This window comes from Cyprinodon variegatus, unplaced genomic scaffold (genome assembly GCF_000732505.1).
Source record: "Cyprinodon variegatus isolate N-32 unplaced genomic scaffold, C_variegatus-1.0 Scaffold177, whole genome shotgun sequence".
NCBI classification, from domain to species: domain Eukaryota; kingdom Metazoa; phylum Chordata; class Actinopteri; order Cyprinodontiformes; family Cyprinodontidae; genus Cyprinodon; species Cyprinodon variegatus.
Window position 1 is genome coordinate 1,100,629 of NW_015150630.1, and position 23,163 is coordinate 1,123,791.

The 23,163-nt window shown below is 36.9% G+C and overlaps 2 protein-coding genes across 2 annotated transcripts in view; both read right to left on the reverse strand.

Annotated features, from left to right (window-relative positions):
* st8sia2 (ST8 alpha-N-acetyl-neuraminide alpha-2,8-sialyltransferase 2) overlaps positions 1–2,002 on the reverse strand; it is a 19,958-nt gene extending 17,956 nt beyond the window's left edge. Inside the window, exons 1-2 of the mRNA XM_015378723.1 lie at positions 1,711–2,002; positions 462–515 (exon numbers count right to left, since the gene is read on the reverse strand). Coding sequence (XP_015234209.1) covers positions 462–515; positions 1,711–1,808 — 152 coding nt within the window. The 5' untranslated portion in view covers positions 1,809–2,002. The remainder of the gene's footprint in view (positions 1–461; positions 516–1,710) is intronic.
* A 6,358-nt stretch (positions 2,003–8,360) lies between these two features.
* LOC107087254 (solute carrier organic anion transporter family member 3A1-like) overlaps positions 8,361–23,163 on the reverse strand; it is a 49,676-nt gene continuing 34,873 nt past the window's right edge. The window contains exons 3-10 of the mRNA XM_015378726.1: positions 18,050–18,148; positions 17,685–17,957; positions 16,195–16,359; positions 15,901–16,099; positions 10,789–10,957; positions 10,279–10,451; positions 10,111–10,175; positions 8,361–9,851 (exon numbers count right to left, since the gene is read on the reverse strand). Of these exons, the coding sequence (XP_015234212.1) occupies positions 9,499–9,851; positions 10,111–10,175; positions 10,279–10,451; positions 10,789–10,957; positions 15,901–16,099; positions 16,195–16,359; positions 17,685–17,957; positions 18,050–18,148 (1,496 nt within the window). The 3' untranslated portion in view covers positions 8,361–9,498. The remainder of the gene's footprint in view (positions 9,852–10,110; positions 10,176–10,278; positions 10,452–10,788; positions 10,958–15,900; positions 16,100–16,194; positions 16,360–17,684; positions 17,958–18,049; positions 18,149–23,163) is intronic.

Sequence of the window (23,163 nt, forward strand, 5' to 3'; positions counted from 1 at the left end):
TTGGATGCAATTTTTAGTATAGCTGAAGTGACTTTAAATGTTCTTTATTTTATTATTAAGAAAAGTGCCTATTTTCCTCATATGGGAAAGCCATGATTTCGCAAAGGCTGTGTTGTGTATATAACACAAGATCACTTTTGCTGAGTGTGCATGTGTTTTCTACCACACATTTTCCATTAGTATTACTGACTTATGGCTGGATTATTTGGAAATGACCGGAAAGAATATTTTTCTGTACCAATAACAATCTATTGCTTTAACGTTATTCAAATTTTAATAGAAACTGATTTTTTTTTATTAGTTGCGGGTCAAAAATTTGCAAAGAGAAATAAGTGAAATAAGTGTGAAATATATAACTTTGTGTTTTTAAAATAATTTATTGCAATTAATACATCTTTTAAGCATTTTGTAATCCATTTATATAAACAACTACTTGCATGAGTAAAGATCGGATTTCTGACCTGTGAGGGGGGGCGAGCTGGTGTGCGCTGGTCTTCTTTGAGAGGCCAATATTTCTGGGGAAGAGAGATTCAGTTCAATTCACTTCAAGCATCTCATATTCACAGCTGTAACATCTGAGACCCTGACTGGATTCAGCCTCTTCTAGAGTGAGAGCGAAGGTTAAAAGAACTCTTCTGGGTTTTCTTTTACTGTGAGAAACCCACTGTGAGCCCATTTGCTGATGTAATAAGGGGAAATGTGGCCTTAATGGAGCATTATAAGGGCTGAGGAGAGGTATTCTTTTCACAGAGAAGTGGGCTGGCTCTCTCCAGAGGTGTGAAACCATCCTCTATCATGCATTTAGAGCAAATATGCTTCATGAGCATTCAGGTTTTTCAGCATCAGAAACTTAGATATATAAAAAAAATGACCTTGATCACATCTAATAGACTTAATCTAGACGAAGGAAGGCTGAACTCCTGCATCATTTCAATCCGTGTGGCCTTTAAACATGAAGCCGTTAAGCTGCTATTTATGAATTGGTCCTGGTTCTTCTCCCAAAGCAAATCACAGACCAATGTGACCTCATTACAAAATAAGCCACAGACTGTAATTGCACTCAAAATAAGATGTGCTCTTCCTTAAAGAGAAAGAAAGTGAGAAACACATGAGCTTTACACAAACATTGAACTAATATTTTCTGCAGTTTTTTATGATGAAATGAAGAATAGATGCTCTTGGAGTTCAAGTCCAAGTGGGGAAAAACAGATGACCTGGAGGGATTCTGCTGCAGGATTTTAAAGTCTGACAATGAGAGAGAAGGAAATAAAATGTATTCATTTATTTTTTTTCCTGTTTGCAATCTCCCTCTTAAATCTGCCCCCCATTTCTCTCATAGACACAGCCACACATTCTCAATTTCACAGCCTCTCTGCACACTCTTATAGTGGAAATGCATCCTATATCCTGCATGCTGCTGCAATACAAACAGCCTAATCCTTGGAGACCCGGGCAGACAGGCAGGCGCGCTGCTGTTGGAGCAGCTGCACCACAAATCTGAAAAAGAGAAGCTCAACATTCAACCCCAAACTTCAATCAGTTCAAACCAACTCGCTTTGTTGTTCTTGATTTATATTTGTACCACCACTCTGCTCTCCTTTCATTGATCCATGCACGCCAGATAAATTAGATCCAACCTGCAGGACTGCAAACAATAGGCACAGAGGGAGGGAGACACACTGATTGGGTGAATTACGCTCGGTCACTTACGTGCTTTCTTTTTCCACTTCAGCAATATCCCCAATTATCAAGAGCACAACCAGCAGCGTTAGGAAGCCGAACAACAGAGAGCGGAATTCAAGCGGCATGGCTGCATCCACCGGCCCGGGAGGGAGTCACTCTTCCTCCTTTTTCTTCCTTCCTCTCCGTGTTACATCCTCCCGGTAATCCCAGTCTGGAAACCCAGGACCCGCTCTGTCATCTTTTTTTTTTTCTCACTCTCTTTGTTCCAATCGGACACTCCCCCCTTCCTTCCCTCCAACCTTCCTCGGATGTTGTGCGCTTTCCACAGGGCGATGCGCCGCTGCTGTCTATTCCCCCAGTGAAACTTTGAAAGCGTGCACCTACACAGCTCTCCACTGGAGTTGCGCTGCCACATGCAGCCTTAAAGGCGCAGGGGGGGCTTTCAAAAATACTACTACATAAAAATAAAAAAACCCTCCAAATCCACGTTGAAGGTCGAAATCATATTAGTTTTCCAAAATTTTGACTGATGCATTTCAAGTTGATGTCAAACATTAGAATGATGCTGGAAAAACTAATTCAATTTTAATTTAACACATGTCATTTCAAGGCAATTTACATTTCACCAGATCACAAAGTAAAATTGATTCAAAGTTTTTTTTAATCTAAAGAAAACCAGTTGATTGCATCGACTAAATGACTCCAATGCAATCCCTCACACTAAGCATGCTTGTAGCGACTGTGGAGAGGAAAAACTCCCTTTTAACAGGAAGAAATCTCCAGCAGAACCATGCTCAGTGTGAGCGGTCATCTGCTGAGGCCGACTGGGGTTCAAGGAGACAGAAGCAGAGATACAAAAAGCAGCTGTAAAAGGCGGCCCGGTCCAGGCAGACAAACTCTGAGCCAACTCCAATGTCAGAGGATGAAGAAAGCACATCCAGCCAGTCACAGTCAGAGAAACAGGACTACACTGAAAAACAGGCCGATCTTGAACATCTATAACAGGCATCCCAAAACTCGGTCCTCGAGGGCCGCTGTCCTGCAGGTTTTGGAGGTTTCCCTTCTTTAGCACAGCTGATTATAATGATTGCAGTAGAGCAAAGGCCTGTTAATCATCTTTCAATTAAAATCAGCTGTGCTGGAGTAAGGAAACCTCTAAAACCTGCAGGACAGCAGAACCTCGAGGACCGAGTTTGTGGGTGCCTGATCTATAACAACACTGGAAACACGATAGAAATAAGTACAAATGTCTTAAATTAAGTGTATTTACCCTTGATTTGAGTAGATAAGTGAGATAATTTGCCAATGGAATGAGTATTTTTACTCCTAAAATAAGATAATTAGATAATATGCACTTTAAATAAGACAATGCAGTTGTGTTTTCTTATTTAAATCTAAATTGTCTTGTTCTATTGGCAAAATGTCTCTTTTATCTCCTAAATTCAAGAACAAATGCAGTCATTTTAAGAAAAAATGTCTTATCTAGATTTTTCATTTTTTGCAGTGAAAGTTGTTGATGGCAGCAGCACAGCTGATATTTCTCTCCATGATGGGGTCACAGCCAAGCAGGAACAGATGAGGTGAAGCTACTATGAATTAGAGAATGAACTAACAGACAGAGAATAGAGATAGAATAAAGCAGAATGATGAAATAGGGGTCCCTATATCCTATAAACATAGCGTTAAATAATTTGTTAGTGAATTTGTTTATGAAGCTCAATTAGTTCGGCTACATTTCAAAGGTGTTGCTAACATTTTTTTCACTCTTAATTTGGTAAAAATCACTAGCCTAACGTATTATAATGTACTGGGTAATGAAGTTGACGGAAAATAACTTCTTACATGCAAAAATGAAAAAAGCTTTACATTTGTTCACTGCTGCACTTTATGGAATAGAAATTTTCATTGACTGTCTGGAAAGCTGTACTAAACGAAATTTGTTTTGTATACACTTTGAATATAAAATAACAATAAAAGTTGTCTAAGTCATCTATTTGCATGCATTTTCAAGTCTTGCTCCATCGGATTAACATCCGGACTTTGACTAGACCTATAGGCTTGGGAAGCAACTACCAATTATTTTGCAAATCCATTAATCTGTTGATTATTTTTTCAATAAATCAATTAATAATCGGATTGCAAAAGGTTACTTAAAGAAGACTTTTGCTAAATCAAACCAGGTTAAACTAAAACCTTTCCACTTGAGGAGTTCTGGATGGAGCATATTGACAGACAAAAACATTTTTCATTTTAAATGCAAAATGTTTACTTTTTTTAAACAACTTTGGTATAATTGCTGCTCTAAGTGGGCTACTCTGTCTGCTAAAGGTACATTTTAGAGTCTCTTTGCTCCAGTTACTGATTAACTGATTATTAAAATGGTTGACGATTATTTCGATAATCGATTAATCACGATTAATATGATTAATTGTTTCAACCCTACTATAGGCCCACACATAAATATGTCCCCATCAAAACACACCATCTCAGATCCTTAGCATTCCCAAAGAATAGGAAAACATAATTCATCCATTGAAATGGGTCTCCTCCCAGTGGGACGCATTTAGAAAACCTCCAAAGGGGGACATTAAGCAGATGTCCTGATGTATTTCTATATTCATGAAAGATTCTGTTTTCTAAAAGCAAGGATAGATTAAACTGCTCAGCTTTGTGGGACTGCTGCTACCACCGATTACTTTTCTTTTGTCGACCCTGAGAATGCAATCAATTGTGCTTTGCTCGACTTTTTTGTCCATAAATGACACTGATAGAACAAGACAAAAAACAAAAAAGGTTGCATAAGTTTCCCAAAGCCACGGATCAATGTTTCATGAGATGGAAAACCTTACATAAATTGCAAAAATATATTAAAATAAGTAATTTAGTAAAAAATAAAAGCATAATACCAACGCCTCAAAAAACATAGATAAATGGAACCCTAAAAAAATTATGTATCTTATTGTTTCTGTTTAAGATGCACCTGAAACCAATTTAGTTCATATTGTAAGAATTAACATTTGCTTTGTTCCCTGATTTGATGACATGTTTTTTTCTACTAGCTTTTCTGTTTCGTTAACAACTCTTCTAAAAATACAAATCAGAACTCAGTGTCAATGTTATCAAGTATCTGTAATAAGCGTTGAAATACACACACACAAATTTTATGATAAAATATAAGGACACCTACAAAAAGAATCGCAGGAGGAACAGTCACGGATTGAGGAAGTACAAGGCAGAGTGATGAGTAACCAAGAGGGTAACAGAGAGAGTGAGGGACAGTCAATGGAAGAATCCAGCTGTGAACAAAGAGAACCTATTGAGCTGGTTTGTTGGTTGGAGAATAAAAATGAACCAGTGACCTGGAGCAACTGGGGCAGAATGAATGCAGGGCAGCATGAGGGAGGGAGACTAACGGGTAGCTAAACTCAGACACAAAGAGACTTCACACCAGAAGAAATATTAACTCTTCAAAGAAATACATACGCAGGTATCATATGTATCATACGTATGATAAAACTAGAGAGTTGAACACAAAATGAACTAAGCACAAAGCATGAATGGAAAAATAGAATGAACACAAATAATCAACATGTCATGATCTTGGCACTGCTCATTTCATCCACCTGTCCAATTCTGCCTAGTTTCTCAGTACCTCTCATCTAATCCGCCTGTTCCTGCCTCTATTTAAGCTGTTTGCATCCAGTCTATTCCATATTATTCTTGTTCTCTCTAGCCAAGTGCTGAAAATGTTTTTAGAGTTCCTTGGTGTTCCGGATTACCTGATCCTGACCTGTTCTGCCTCTCAACCACTGAGCCTGCCTTTTCAAGTCTCAATGTTTTGCCTGAACTGTCTTTGGACACTTGGAACTTTGAGTCTGCCTGTTTGTGTTCTGATCTGTTTGCCTGACCTGGCTTCGGACTCCTGCTTGTTCTATGGGGCTGCAGCTTGTTCTCCTGGGACACTCTGGGTGGCACCCGTCCCACCTTGTTGGCAGCCTACTGGGTGGATACTACCTCGTTCTCTGGGTATGGACTGAACTTGTAAACCAGGTTAGTGACTCATGTTCATAATTTCCTCGGTTAGATTTACGTGGTCACCAACCTGTGATAAGTTAACTCTCTCCAGAGTTTCCTGTGTCAGACATCCAGCCACTGCTACTTAGATCCACCAGTTTTAAATAAACGCTTTTAAAGTTATTCCACTGTCTGTCTAGTCTGAATACTGGTTTACTCTGGTCTGGATCAAGACACAACAAGGAAATACCAAAAACATTATTACAAACAGTAGTAAAAGTGACATCTCCTTATGTAATATCAAACTCAATACTACACAGGAGACGGTCTTTCATGCTTATTCAGGAAAAATTATGACATCTTTGGTCAAGTGTTCCCAGCTTCAACAGCTCATTACATACATTATCTAATGAGCTTAATTTCACAAACACAGGAGGGAAGTTCTGATTTACTTAGTGTTGTCAAGACCACGGAGTACCTAGTGGGGTGTGGTCTTGACTACAACTAGGCATAAACTGAAAGTGCAGCTGCACCATTGAGAGAATACAAAATGACAACATGGGTAACAAAAATTGTCCAGGTAAGAAAACTAGAAATCATTGTTTCATGGATCATATTCGCATTATGAAATATGGCTTTGGGAATTTTGCCGTAATCTGCATCCTATACAAGTGTCTAATTTATGTGCAGGAAATTCAATTCTCATGGGTCAGCAGCTATTTTCACTGAAACACAGCGACCAACAGACAGCACATGGTAAACAACAGTCGACGTGCCCAAGTGTCGATTTACTGCTTTGTTTTCTCTGCTCTGCTTGTGTTACAATTTATCTCAATAAAGCACTCGTTAGGCTAACTGACAGCTTTCGATTAAAAGAGAAAAGTCCTGCCTGCAGCTGTCTCTGTGTCAACTGGCGGATTTATATTGTGGGTTTTTGACTTTCAACAAGGACACCTCAAAGCTGCATTCTGTGTATGTGTGTTTGTGTCTCAGAGTATTGTCAGGAGAGGCTGGAGATGCTTCTTTTGTCTTCATTGAAAGTGTCATTGGTCGAATAATTGAAATTTACAAGCTCCGGAGGACAAAAAAAATGCAGAAACACAAAGAGAAACACACAGCCTTTTTGTATTCTAAAGCATGTTGTACTTAGATGCACAAAAGGCCTGAAATCAAAGCAATTGCTGGATGATGTTTTAATGAGTCGACTCTTTTGGGCTGGTTCACATACAAAAGACTCTAATATTACCTGATTGCATTGCAAGTTTTAAGAATTATTATAATTTCATAAACATCTGTGTGGATAGCGAAAAAGGATTTGGTTAGATCCCGCTGTTTAATATTTCTGTATGTCAGGGCTGCCATTCTTTGAAAATTTTACACTCAATGTTTTCCAGCTGATCTTAAGATTCAGTGCACGTAAAGTGTGCGACACTGCATAGAGAATCAGCATGCTAACAAACACCAAAATGTCATTCGAGTCTGTTCACCTTTGTGACCAATTAGCTGGTGGCGAATGGCTCCCTCCACCGCTGTTTACCTGCTAAATGACCTCTGGAAATATGTCCAGGATTTGAGTCATTGCTGAACAAATCCAACCTATATTTATTGCTTGAAATTCTGTGTCTGTTGACAAAATCTGCAATTAAAGTGCATTAACCGGATCAATCTTTTTTTTTTTTAATATGCACTAGTACACCAAAAAAAGAAAATCTACATCTAACGAATCAATCATTAATTAAAAGTGAATTGTTTAAAATAAAAGCATTATGAATTGTAATTATTAGGGTCAGTCATTCTGTGAAAAACAGGCATTAATGTGACCTTGATTTTAGGATGAAGCCAAACAGTCTTGTACATGCTGCTTATAATGCATCATTAAAATAGGTTGTTGCAGACATTGCTCGAATTAATAGATAACTTAAAGATAGAAATATAACTGGAGAGCACATGTGTCAATCTTAAGGCCTATGGGCCGCATCCAGCCAACAGCGGCCATTTATTTGGCCCTCATAAAGTAAAGGAATTATGTTATTTTAGTGTGCATAATGGCTAGCATTGTCCTAGTTGTCCTACCAGAAAATTGTGTTTTTTGTAAATTAAAAATAATGAAAACAAAAGGTTAATTTATACAACTTCAGCTGTACTTTTATAAGACCTGATATGAAAAAGGTTTGACACCCATAATGTAGAGCTAGACTTAAAGAGGTCTGCTAAAACTCAACTAAAGTCTGGGGATCTCTAATTTAAGCCTTTTTTGTGGCTCAACAGAAAGATATGAATTAGTAAATGGAAAACCATCATTCTAATGGATCAAAGCAGACAAAACAACAGACTCGAGTCAAAGAACAGTTAGAAAAATGTCTAACCTGTGAGTAGTTTAACAATTAAAAGTCGCCATTCTGGAGCCAATGTGTGACACTGATACATAGTGTCACTCTCTCTCTCTCTCTCTCTCTCTCTCTCTATATATATATATATATATGGTAAATGTACAGTTTGTTTCATTACCATAAAGGTCAACAAGACTTCTGGATATATTGTTTTAACTTTTTCATTGTCTAACAATTTTTCATGCAGCAGTAAAATCAAACCTAGATGTTCTTGATAAATGACAAAAAAATAATAATAATAACAAAACACAGACATTCAAATTTGAGTGAATTTTCTGAAAAATAATTTATTTCCAGAGTAAAATAAATGATATGTTGCCATACAAAAATGTAAGAAAAGAGACAAAGCTGTAAGTGTAACTGCAGGGAGGATTGCGGAGTAACCTGAAGTTCTGTTTTTAGGTTTAAATACAGGAAAAAGACTCCTGGTTCATTTAGGGAGCCTTTAGAACAGTTTTTTTTTCAGCCTTGAACACAAGAGGCCGAGTGATAAGACACAGGAAATTCAAAATGTCCTGTTCATATCAGTAAACCAAAAAAAAAAAAAAAACATACCTTTATCATCATCATAAATAGTCCTAAATCATTTGTGACATAAGACACACACATCCAAAACAGTTATTTATAGATAATTTATACCGCTCTTAGCTCAAATATAGTCTAATAGTAATAATATATCAAAGGCCATATGAACCAATCATAAGACTCTCGATATATAACAAAGAATTCTTTTCTTAGAAATAAATTCCTATACTATACACTGAATCCCTTTTAAGACAAATTAGGCTGAATACACTGTGCAAATTGGTATGAAACAAAAAAACGGCTATACTGCCCCCCCACAAAAATCCTAAAAAAATGGCTAAAGTTACAAACATTGCACCTTTGTGGAAAGACCTTACAGTCTTTTCCGAGTTTAAAAAACAGTTTCTATGATGCAGCAGAAAAAAAGGAGATCAAACTTTTATCCAGTCTGGTCTCTGCTCATAATAAACCGCCCTGCACTAAAGTGAAGTGTAGAACAGTGACTCATCAGCTATTAGTTTGTAAACACTTGGCAACTTTTAAACATCTGAAGAAAAAACATTTTCTTATCTGTAAAATCGAATATTCTTTAGAGTAACAGACAGAACATACAGTCATTTTACCACACAGATCATTGGCGTCATGGCAGACCTAAAACAGTATGGCAACTATAGCAGTAGTAGCATCTCATCCATGCACTAGTAAACAATCGGACTGATCCAGCTGGAGCTGCAGGGTCCTCTTCTACAACCAGGAACTGCAGGAACTTACTGAAAACCCCCTGCGTTGAATAACTAGAATAGAACCTTTTGAAAAGCTCGTGGAGTGCATTTCAGACTTAAATAGCCTTATCCTTCCAACAAACAAAGAAAAAAATACCATATTTTTATAAAACAGATTCCATATTTTCACAAAACTCATGGTTCTCTAGGTTGTATATAAACTTTGTCCTGTCCGCCAGTTTTGGTCCTTCACTGAGGGATGGGTAAAACTCAGTGGGCGTCAGGTTGCCCTCGTTTCCTTTGATGTATTTCTTGTAGTTCCTCCGCAGGCAGTACCAGGTAGTCATGTAAAGCAGGAAAGCCACAACCTTGAGCATGATAGCGAGGCTCACATAGAGGTGCCTGTACAGCTTGTTGTCATACAGAAGGCAGGCTCCCTTGTCGCCGCAGTTGGAGCTCCAAAAGAGGCAGGTGGAGTCAATCCCAGTGCCAAAGATCAGTGGAGGTGGGATGAATCCTGGGAAAACAGAAAAAGCAGACAACACCTTGTTAAAATCTGGTGACATTCGAATATAGTCTTCAATAAGATATGGATCTACATATTTGTTCAAAGAAGTGGAAGTAGTACTTCGTAAAGCTTTGAGCTCAATAAAAAAAATATATAGTCTGCCTTAAAACTGACCACCTTTACTTTAAGCACTCTCTTAACTTTGAAAAGAAAAGGAAGGAAGCGAGGGTAAGATTGTTGGATCAATTCCCCTCTAATCAATTCTTACCGAGGAGTCGTAACAAAAGGAATAACACTCCCAGAGCGTATGACTTCAATTCAGGGCTCACAGTCCTTAAAGAGGAGCAAACAAAAGGAAAAAAAAAAGGTATGTTTATGTCTTAAAGTAGCCGTAGGATTCATCCAACGCTTTTTAATCAAATGTAGCAATTTTTACCTGATCAGGACAATAACAGATGGAGTCTGGGCCATGGCTCCCACCAGGCTGCAGACACAGATAACACACAGGAAGATGAGGAAAACCTCCCGGCAACCTGCTATCGGGCATTTCCCAGGAGTTGCAGTGCCGGGTCCGTTTTCAGAAGATATGCAGGTGCACCCAGTCAGGTTCTGTTACCATGAAAGCAAAAAAAAAAAAAGGGGAATTAGAAACACGCATTGCTGTAGATCCTCATCTATACTAGAGAATAGAAATCAAAAAATACACTCAGTCAGTTGATACTTATAAGAGAACATATAAATAAAACAAGATGATGATGTCATGGCATGTTTAATACAGACACAGTAGAACACAGGGAATTTTGCATCCTTGTCCATCATACATGCACAATATTCAGAATCAAATTACATCAGCAGTGAAACGCCTGACTTGAAGTTCAACCAAACTCCCACTATTACTACCAAAGCAAATGGAACGATGGTGAACTTGTGTGACACTGATTAATACCTGTGATATGTTGGATGCGGTGTGAGACACCCCTGTCCTGGAGCAGCCGGCGAAGCAGGCAGACAGGTAGGTGACCTCATTGGAGCCACACACGGGGCTTATGGAGGAGGTGAAGCAGCTGCAGTGGCTGATGCACTGAGCCTCTGGTTTCTCCCCCACGTTTAGTGTCCTAAGCAAAAACACAGGGACATAACTTAAGAGTTTAGCAGCCATGTAGGACTGTAGAAACTAAAGGAATATCCTGAGCACTTTGATGAGAAGATAACTCATTTGTTTTGATCCTCTCTTTAATAGGGTGGACTGAAACACATGTTGAGTTTAGGTTGTCAAATAAAAAAGACAAAAATGTGTCAGTTACGTTAACATATGAACTTGCGGATTTTGAAAAATACCTATCAATCTACAAACACCACAAAACATTTCAATTGAAGGTACTTGAAAGTTACTTTCTGTTCTGAAGCTGCCGTACAGAAAAGTGTCTGTAGATGTATTGAAAAAAAAAAGTGGATCACAAATTCAGTTTTGATGTAGTTGATGTTGTTATTAGACCAAGCATCCTTCATTCTGGGTCAAAAACTGGGCCATAAAGCCCAGGTTGATTGACACAGCTAGTTAGACCTTGGACCCCTTTAAATGATTTTCTATGCCAGAACTCTGCATTTCTCACATTGCATTGACACATCAATATTCTTGATCTCCTGAATCTTACTGTATTTTACTATCACTATATTGAAATCTTATTCGGATTTTCCAGATTGAGACATTTTCCCAGTAAGGTTATCATTTTATTTCTAGAAGCTCAGAGTAATATCATTATAGTGACAACATTTCCTATATTGTTATACAATATATCATGTTTTAGATACTGATATATTTTAAGTTTAAATTGTTACAGTCAAAAAGGCTAAATCAATAATAAAATGCTGGTATAATAAACATTATGCATTACAGCAGTGGCTACATTTACTGGCATTCCCTGTTACAGATCTAAAAAAAAAACGACAAAAATATCAGATTAAGGGGGAAAAAAAACACATTAGGAAATAGGTTTAAGCAAACGTTTCAATTATTGCCAAGCCAGAGGTTAGGGGTGAAAATCCCATTTTATTTATTGGGGGAAACAATGAACTGGAACATTTTAGAAAGTAGTTCTTGCACCATCACCACGTTCAAAGTAATAGAATTTATAGTAGAGTTATTTACTAGTCCTTGTTTTATGTTTACATTTTTTCCTATGCTCAATTAGCAACATCAACAATGAATTTATTGGTCTAAATTCCTCTATAGTCCAGTCAAAGTAGCTGTACAGGTACTGCAATATAAAGGGGTCTAGTCCATATACTATGACTTTCAACATTTCTATTCTATTAGCCGACTCTGGGCTACAAAGGCTTCGGTTTGAGAGCAGAGCCTTTAGAGGATCCTTTAATACTATGTGGTTGCTTCTGGGGGGTAAAAGAGACACAGGGGCAAGTTCAAATATGAGTAAGTGCCAAAAAAAAGTATTTAAAGCCAAAGCAAAAGGGAAAAGACAGAAGTAGCCATCAAAATAGAATTATAAACGCTGGTGTTGACTGAAGTAGGAGCTAAGGCTGTTTAGCTTCCAATTGAATGCATGTATAATTAAGTATTGCCAGCAGATGGTGACAGTATATAACATTTATGTCTGCTGTTCATGCCCAGCGCTTAAGTAGTTTTCATAATCAAAAAGTAAAAACTATCAGGACAAACACTTGCTGTATATAGTTGAATTTTAACATGACTATATGCTTTTTTTGGTGTTGTCAGTGTAGACATATAGTACATGAGTGGGTAATTTTAAAAGGGCCTTCAGTTAAATCTACTGTATAAGAACCATGGGGATAAACTTGGCTAAACTGATGAGAAGGAAATTATTTTTAAAAGCATTATATGTATTTTGTTGGATGTTCAGAAACTTTCATGGTGAGAATATGCTAATGAACATGTTATAAAGCTTTTACTGTTATTATGATAAGGTGGAAATAGTTTGGAGACAGATGAATTTGCTAATTAAAAAAACTAGTTTAGAATATATTAAATAAGCTATAGCTTACTAGCATAGCAGATTTCAATACTTATTAGTATGTACAGGTAATGCATAAAAAAAATCAATGGCAGGGCTGAGGATTAAGGGTCACAGAAAGATTTATTAAAGACAAATATGAAACAAATGGCATATAGAAGACCGACAATGACAGAATCAGAGTCATCTGCCTGAAACATCTTGCCATGGTTTGTTTCATCAAAGTTATTTTCCTTCATTGGATTGCTGTCTGACTCAATAAAGCTTTTGCATTCAGCTCATGAAGCCCTCTGCAGTGCAAAGCCAGGCTGAATGGAAATCCTGTTTATAGATGAAATGAGATGATGCAGATTTGTTTGTATAAATGGAAAGCCCGCTGCACCGTAACAAACAGAGGTGAACTGCATTTTTATTGTTCAGGTCACATCTAATAAAGCTGACTATGGAAGCTTTGGGACTTGATGCTGTTACCTGCTTTCACTGTTGACCGTTATTAGAAAAAAATGACTCATACAGCTCAAAATAAATCTAATCACTGTGATTACACTAAATAATGTACATGAACAAAATATGTATTATTCATTGTGCATATTCAGTGCTTCTGTTATCTGGAGATTTCATTAGAGAATGACATAACTAAGTTTGTTCTTTGTCAAACTCGAACATCCTAAATTTGTCAAGAGAGAGAGAGAGAAATTTGCTTTAGCAACATAGGGGCTCCCAAAGGTGTGTTAATGAAAACCAATGAACAAACTTCATATGGACTAAAAAGCAAATCAGACAGGTCAGGGATAAAGTTATAGAGGGTTTAAAGCAGGAGAGGTATAACCATATCCTATGTCTTGAATATAATATTTTTTCAATATTTTTAATATGGAAAAAGGAGGGCAGACTTCCATATCTTCAAACCTTATAACACATAGCAATCAGTCTAAACTAACAGGCTGCAGCATGTAAAACATTAAGAAGTAGCAGCCATGTCATTTTGACTGCTTTGAAGGAGCTGTAGCAACTCAAAGCTACAGACATTCTCATATACTCGTAAATCTGGCCTTTATGGGAAAGTGGAAAGAAGATGATGGATAGGAGAGAGCATACATGTGGAAAATGTACCGATCAAAGCTCTACTTTGTTACAAATGTAAAAAAGCTACAGCAGGGAAAAGGAAACTGGCATCGGTGTATGGAAAGATGGATGGGGATAAATGCAGGGTTATCCTGGAAGAATACCTGTTAAAGGCAACATTCAATAAATAACACCCAACGTTTTCAATTTATTGAATTTTTTCACACAAAAAAATGTACCTTTACCATTTACTATACCTTCTTTTAAGATAAATTCAAAACAAACCTATTAAATAAACATTACATGATCAATATCCAATAATTTAATATAACTTATTTATTTAAAATACATAACTTTCAGGTTTGTGTGTTTAGAATAATCAAATCAAAATGAATACTAATTAGCAAGGGTGTAACTTTGTGATGAAAGTTGATGGGGACACTCTAAGGGTGGTGGCTAATAGACCTACAGTTACTTGACAAAAACGCTTTTAATAGGGTTTGTATTTTGCAAAATTGAGCTCAAACATATCTTTATTGAATGCTTTCCTATTGTTGAGAACACAAAAGAACCAAAATATATTGATATTTATATCTATGGGTAGTTAGACAATAATGAATGAATAAAAGGATGAATAATAGCTGATTCCAATGCCAACAGCAATATATCATGCCTCCCTAGTGTGTAAACAATTTCAGTTTCATTCATCCATCCATCCATCCAAATAAATGGGGTTTGACTGATGGAAGTTTCCCTTTTAGCTGCATCAGTGATTATTTTCCTTCAAAAGGACCAAAATCAAATTTAGAAATTTGTCCGACATATTGTTGGGAGCCAGAGTCTATGCATTTAAATTTTTTTGGTGGGGACATGTTCACACCAATCCTTCAGAAAGTTCTGTGCTAATTAGTGTATTTATTTCAAATTCATACGATTAATTGTCTGAATTGAATAATAATCTGGTTACCTTTATTAAATTTGCACAAAACATTTTGTATTTTAGATAAAGACACTCAATAGTATTAATTTTGAGTAAGTACGCTTTATTCATTCTAAATCTGATTCTCAATCTGATAATTTGTATTTTGTATTCTGTGTATTTTAAATAAATAAGCTTTATAAATAAGCTTTATCATACAAATGAATATCCAGCATGTAAAGTTTATTCAATAGGTTTGTGTTAAAATGAACTGAAACGCTAAATAAATGTACATAAATCTTAAAAATTTGGTGGAAACATTTATATGAGTGCGCGAAAGACTTGAAGCTGGAGCAAAGGTTCACCTTACATCAGAAAATCTGCTCTAACTCAGAGCTACACGTTTTAGATCCAAGCATATTATTTATGTTAGAACTGCCCAGGCGGCAATGTCCAGGAAAGAATATGAATCTAAAAATCCAAGACAAAATCTTTTAAAGATGAAGAAGACAAAGATGCATTTTTATCTGCTTTGAATGAGCTTTAGTAACTTTGTAAAGAGCAGGCAAAGCAGGTCAATAAGAACCTCCAGAAGACCTGCTGCTGTATTTGCAACAAAAGATGGTTCTATTAAACATTAAAACAGCAGGCCAAATTTACAGATTCAAATAAAAAGGAAAATTAATATTCATATTATGCAAAACGTTTTGTTGGTCTGTTGTATGAAACTTGGGGGAAAGCATTTATGTTTTTGGATGTAATGAGGCGTAAATTAGGAAAAAAGCAAAGATGCTGTAAATACTTTTGTATGGTATTATTAGATTTTTTTTAGATGATTTGTTGGCTCTCTGTAGAAAAATAGAAATATATAGAATAGAAAAATAAATGAAAAACAATCAAGTCCTATTCTAAAGTAAACCTTTGTTACCATCCAGAATAATATGTTCTTCTTTGAAAAGATTACTATTAATGAACCAAGTTCTACCAGGGGACAGATTAGAGGCTAGATTATTTCCAAAATAATTGCCTTTAAATTTTTAGTCCACTGTCGTCATTAAGAACAGGCGGATAGTGTCTTTCTTACTCGTTGCCATAGGAGACAGTGACTCCGGCGACTGGCCCATTGTCGCAGCCCAGAAACAGGAAGGAAACATAGCAGGCAGTGGAGATCAGGTTGACCAGCATGGCCATGCGGATGGCTCCGAGCGCTGAGAGGTTCAGCTTCTTCACCAGCAGGCCACCCATGAAGATACCCAGACACGCACAGGGAATAGCTGTCATGCCTTAACCAGAAAAGGGAGATTCATGTTTACATCACAGGAATTCATGTATTCAAGCTTGAGGCTGAACTAATGATATTCGCTCCTGATGGACAGACCTAACAGTTGGTTTGCAGAAGTGGTGGTGAGGTTAAACTGCTGCTCTAGGTATTTCCCCAGGAAGGCAGCGAAGCCGGCAACCACTGCAATCTCCATGCAGGCAGCCAGGATGATGCAGGTGAAGACAGGGTTGGATAGCAGGTGCTTTGTCACTGCAGGAATCACTGATGGTAAAACACAAAAGGCAGGATGAGCCCAACTGTCCTGACAAATCTTATTCTATTATCTGAGTTTAAAAAGCAAATCACAGAAATTATAACTCAGAGAATGCTGCTATAATAGAAAAATAGGCATTTCAACCAAAAAGACAAATATGATCAAAGAAAGTTAGTTTGCATGATCATTATGCAGATTTGAACAATGTTGCTCATATAAAACATGTAAAAACATTTTCTCTAACATGTGCAAATTTAATTATTCTCATTTGACCTTATGTATTTATCCAGCCACACAGAAATGTTTTTAATGCAAATTTTATGTTACCATCTCTGTTATCAAGTCAAAGTAAAGGAGACGTAGAGTAAACTCAATGGTTTCAGATGTTTGCTAGAGAAAATTAATGAACCAATAGTTCAGAGTTAATGTTTTAATCCAGGTTAGCTAGCGTTTTTCTAGCTATAATCTACAAAAGAAGGGTCAAGAACAGCTGCTTTCAACCTTAAGTGGGACACCATACCAAGAGGGATATGCTAACTCTAGAGGAGCTGCAAAGATCCTCAGCTCAGCTGGCAGAATGGTTGTTAACGGCATGAGGATTAGTAGAATACAACACAAAGAAGGACTTTATGGAAGACTGAGAAGAGAAGCCAATTGTTCAAAGAAAGCCAATTGTTCAAAGAAAGTCACAAGCAATTCCTTTAAACCTCTTTTCATGTCGAACAGAGGACATAGCAAACGTGCATGATGTCAAACTAAAATTGCACAGCAGTTCCAAAGTTAAACATGGTGGTGGGGGCATTATGCATGTCTATTTATCCTTTTGTCAACTCTATCCAGTTAATGGGAGGCTAAAAAAAAAGATAAAGAAAAATGTAACCAAGTAGGAGATTCTGTTTCAGGATGGAAAAGTGGAGAAGCTTCATCCTCTACAGTGGAAATAATCCTAATACATACAGCTGAGCTGCAATAGAGTGGCTCAGAATAAACTATATTTATGCATTAATCCAGCCCAATCAAAATTCAGGATTTGATCAAAGTGGGTATCGTTGGCAGGTCTTAGCTGCTCTTCTCTTTTCAGATTATGACATAGCTAGTAAGAATATTGGAATAAATGTTGGCCTATGTTTGTGTAAAACTCTAGAAATGTATTTCATAAATACTTGTAATTGTAACTAATAAAGATGAATAAATTATGGGCACAAAAGACTTTTAGATATTTATATGAAAAAAACTGTATCCTTTTTTTTTATTTTGTAAAAGTGGTTGAAGACCTCACCCCTCTATATGTATTTTATATATGAATCTGTGCTTTTCTGTGCTGCATGCTCACCTCTCAGCTGCTGGCAGCAGGTGGGGCTGTTGGCAGCCTCATGGCAGAGCACTACTCCATTGCTGGGCTTTGGAGTCTCATACTCCTGGCTGGAAGAAGGAGGCAGCATAACCTGTTCACTCTCCGCTCCCTCATCCCTGTCTTTCGCCGGCAGGGAGTGAGGGAAGCCGAACATCAGGAGAGCCGAGAAGAACAATAAGGCACCGCAAAGCAGGAAGCCTGCCCACCAGGCTCCGATCCAGCGTGGGTCATCTGGAGTGATGCCCAGCTTACCTGTGGCAAAAGGCATGGAATAAATCAATGAGTTGCATCGAAATAGAAACATAAAAAGAAACACAATATAATGGTGGGACTGATGAGCTCACTGGTGTCAATGAAGAGAAAGTCCACATAGAATTTAGTGCAGACAGATCCGAGGATGAAGCCACAGGCGGGTCCAAACACCAGCGTGGAGAAGAGGATTCCTGCAAAGAATCAAACCCACACTTTGTTTACTTATCTGACATAAGGATAACTTTCCAATGAAGATTTACTGTGGCTGTGAATTTGACTTTAAGAAATAAAGCACTGATAAAAAAGCATGGTATGGAAACCACATACAGGTTTTATAGAAATAATTAGCTGTCATATTATAATACCTTCATTTTCTTCATACCTTTGACTATTCACATTTATGTAAATAAAATATTGATGTTTTAAATTGCATTGTAATAAATGTGAATTTAAATCAGACTGGAAGTTATTTTATTCTCTAAAAAACATATATGCTCAAAATAGTGTTTATTTTTGCCAAAATCATCTTCTTTCAAGGCGCCGCGATAATTGCGTTGGCTCCTAGGAAGAAGTATTGTGGTAATGCTGATGAGTGCGTTGTGTTTCAGTGGTTTGGTCTGATATTCAGCATGTTGGATTTTGTTTTGTTTTTTTCTTGTATCCCGCAGTGTGTAGCATTCGGGTCCTTGTCTGTCCATTGACAGAGAGGACATAGTCTGTTAAATGTGTTGTGTAATAAATCAGCTTTTGCCAAGGAACAAACTCACTACCTCAGCATGTGAAGCCGCTTTTCTGCACTTCTTTAACCAACTCATTTTCTTTTTCTCTGTTAAAATTATTCCATGCAGTATCTTGATTGCTTCCTCCTATTTGGCCTGTTTTAATTCACACTGAATTCAGGCTTGATCATGAGAAGTTTTTATGACATTTCCCGTCTGACATCAAAAATTTCATGAATGAAATCTGTGTGATGTGTTGTGCTTGCCACACACTGAAGAACCAAAAGGTCAATGCTAAGGAAATCGGCTGATCACAGAGCTGGACCAAAACATTTCAGTGGAAAGTTAAAACATAAGACATAAAATATCAGGAATAAGCTTAGGCAAACTGTGGTATTTATTTTGTTAATGCACACCTAACCTGTATCTTTATAGTTTAAGCAGCCTAGACAAACTTAACCCAATAATGAATGAAATGAAAGGCTTATGGACATTTTTCAAATTTGCCCATATCGCTCTTCATCCCTAATTCCTTTCAGAGGAAGAGCTGATGCCATTTTCTGGAGCCACTGATCCAATTTTGGTCTGTAGGGTTTATTCCAGGACAAGGATTGACATCATTGAACATTGAACAAGCTTAGATCCATCAAAGTATTTTGAAGTTAGCATAATCCTGTCTCTCTGCGTCAGAAACAAACAGAAACAACCTTCTACACATAAAAAAACAAAAAAAAAAAATCATACTATCAATTACAACCTTAAAATTGCCAAAACTCAACTCAACTCAAACTTTATTTATAAAACACATTTAAAACAACCGTGTTTGACCAAAGTGCTGTACAGGAATCACAGTTAAGGAACATAAGATAAAAACTGAAGGCTAGAATACATAAATGCATTACAAAAAGAAAAATTAAATGAAGATAAAATATAGTAGGATCATTTTTTTCAGTTAAAATAAATGTTAAAATAAAATTTAATCTAAAATAACATTTTGCCAAATGTCCACTTAGACTTGATTAAAAGCCAGGGAGAGGAAGTGTACTTTTAGAGAGGATTTAAAAACCTCAAAAGGAGCCTGCCGATCGAATATGCCAAGGCAAGTTATTCCAGAGTTTCGGTGCCGCTGCCATAAAGGCATGATCACCTTCGGTTTTAAGTCTAGTTTTATGCATGACCAGTAGCAACTAATTACTGTAGAAGATCTCAGTGTTCTGGCCGGGGCACGGATTTGGAGAAGCTCAGTCAAATCCTGGGGAGCTAGACCATTAAGAGCCTTAAAAACAAACAATCAAATTTTAAAATCTATCCTAAAAACAACCGGGAGCCAGTGCAACGAGGGTACAACAGGAGATATGTGGTCATGTTTATGTGTGTCAGTAAGGAGACGGGCAGATGCATTTTGTACCAACAGCAGATGGTGTAAAAGTGAGTGGTCCAAGCCAGCATATAAAGACTTACAGTAATCCAATCTTGTATTAATAAAAGCATGGATTACAGTCTCCAGATCTCTGTGTGGCAGGTACCCTTTCACTTTGGATAAAATTCTTAACTGGTAAAAGCTGTTTTTTTTTTACGACCAAACTAACCTGTCAATCAAATTTTAACCTGTCATCAAATATTAAACCAAGATTTTTTACTGATGATCGAATGTTAGGTATAAGAGGGCCCAAGGAGCCAGGAGGAAAAACTGCTGGACTACAACCAAACATTATAATTTCTGTTTTACTTTCATTCAGATTCAGAAGGTTTGAGGTCATCCCTGATTTAACATTGTTTAAGTAGTTAGAAAAAGACTGTATGGTGTTTTTGGATTGTGATGCTAAAGAAAAGTAGAAAACAACAATGCCCTATACATCTAGGACCCCCATCAGACATATAATCATTAGATCTACTCATTATTAGCAGTGTTACAACCATTTAAACTGTATCATTTTAAGGTCTTGTTAATAAATCTGGTGTGAGCCAAAGTGCATGTTCCTGTCAATCTTCCTCTGACACACCTACTGATAAATCCTCTTAAAAAGCCTGTAGTTTGTCGTTAGAGCTTTCAGGAACTTGATGTATCATAAGGTTGTAAAAGTCCAAACTTGTACCTTTTTTATCAGTGTAGTTTTTAACAGATGTTTACTTTGACTAGTTTATAAAAAAAAAAAAAACTACAAATTTTGAAGTACACAAAAAAAGTTATAATTATTTATATAAAAATTATATTTTGCAGCTCTTTGCAGCTCATTAACACGTCTGAGGTAGACAGAGATTTCTGGTCATCTACTGTTTTACCGTAATGCAAAAGCATCTTCTGTTCTGCCAGGTAGGAACATTTGGTTTCCTAAATGGGACTGAATTAAGATAAACCATAGGGACCATTTAGCATAATCATACGGTACATTTAAAGATTGGATTTTTAGCGTTCTTGTTATTAATTTATTTATTTATTGTGAATGTAAAAAAGTTTTTATATCAGTTGTCATAACTTAAAGAAATCAAAATCAACTTTTCAAATATATTGCCCTCCCTGGGTAATCGAAGAACGCATTACTGAAATAGACAAATTTTTTGCATAATATTTTAATGAATTCAGGTGAACTTATTCATTCTATTGAATATTTGTCTACCATCACGGCAATACCAATTTGTACAATGTTCAAATTGCAAGAGAATATTTAAATTGAAAGTATTGTTGGCCTATACATTTAAAGTGTTGTGAGCTTTTTTCTTTGTAATGTAATATTTACCTAGGTGCATAGTTTCATGGTAGCAGATCATCACATTGGACACAACTGACATTGCTCAAATGCTATGCAAGGCAAGTTTATTTATATAGTACATTTTACTGCCAAGACAATTCAAAGTGTTGTATGTGAGGAAAAAAAGTAAGTAGCTATAAATAATGAAAGAGAATGAAAAACAATAATCAAAATAACTATATATATATATAAAAAGCTAAAATGATTGATGAAAAAATTGCTAAAGGGCACAGAGATTAGGGAGCACAGGGGACAGAGAGAAGAAAAGAGGATGGGCACAAGCTGCAACCAACATTGTGATTGCAGCACTTTCTAACGTTGGTAACAACCCTCAAAATATCACAGAATATCACAGTAAGGCCTGCAATGATTTTTTATTGTGGATGTAAACAAACAATGGACATAAACCTAATCGTTGATTAATGGTTTGTTAGATAAAATGTTTTTCAATCTGATTAAAGGGACAGTGTGTAAGAACTACCCCCATCTAGTGGTGTACAAAGTGAATTACAATCAAGAGACTCATACCTCCCTACAGAGCGTGCGAGGCCTTCTACAGAAGCTGTGGAGTGAAAATCTGCTCCTTCTAAAAGGTAGGGACTCTTTTTAAAATTGCTAAAATAAAAGATAAACACCATGAAAATGTCTCTGGAAAAAAAGGATGAAAGAAGCCTAATTTCGCCAGCTGGTATGACTTCTGTGAAAAATAGCCGCTGACAACTCATGTTTGCTTTGTTTTTTTGGAGCTTGTCTAGTGTAGGATAACTAACAAACAAACCATTTACCAAGAGGACAGACCTAGCTTACTCACCCTTGACATAGCCGTTAAAAAAGATATGAAAATGACTGTAAACCATTTATGAAGACAAACAGTAACTGATAACTGCTGCAACGGAGCTTATCCAGTGTAGAACAACCAACAAGCCAACTACCTGTGCCTGGCGGGACAGACTAGTTGATGGACTCCATTATTAATTATTTTTTCTTTTTTTCCAATGTCCTCACTGGACGAAGAGTACAGATGGTCAACCAATGCAACAGAAAGTGAAAGGGTGGATGATATAGGGGTGTCTTTGTTCATCCTCTACTGACAAGACACTTTAAGACACAGGTCACATATGGCTGACAAATTAATCCCCTTCTGCCTAATTATTTGTTACAAACTGTCCCTTTGTTTGATATCATGTTCGTAAAAGGATTTTCTTTCAGTGTAGTAAAGCCATCCTCTAGACGGCAGTTCATTCTGGAGCGAAGCCTCACTGGTGTTTGCAAGAGCAGTAATGCCAGAGCAAAGAGGAAGAAAGAGCAGAAACAAGAGTTCTGTTTGCAAATATAAACACTAATAAACTTCTTACTTAAGTTCTCACTTAAATTCGGCTCAGTATGTAGAGCTGAATCAGACTTACAAACTTCCCTGGCCATAACAAAGCATCATTTAAATACATAAATATAAGCCCAATGCATGCAGGTAAACCTGACTGATTTCAAAATATGTCACAACTTGAAGCAAGAGTTATGGATTCACTGAATTTTTCATTGCCGTCTTTTACTTTCAAATGTCTTCAAGAAAGTAAAGTTGGTTGCAAGATGGCAAACAGGGAACTGCTTTAGCTGTCACCAGAGATCATATCAGCCATATCTGTTGAACTGTGGATCAGTTTAAACACCACAAGGCAAGTGTCAAAGAAGCGCAGGAGTGTGTTCTTTTATTTATCTCTTAAAACATGTGGTGAACAC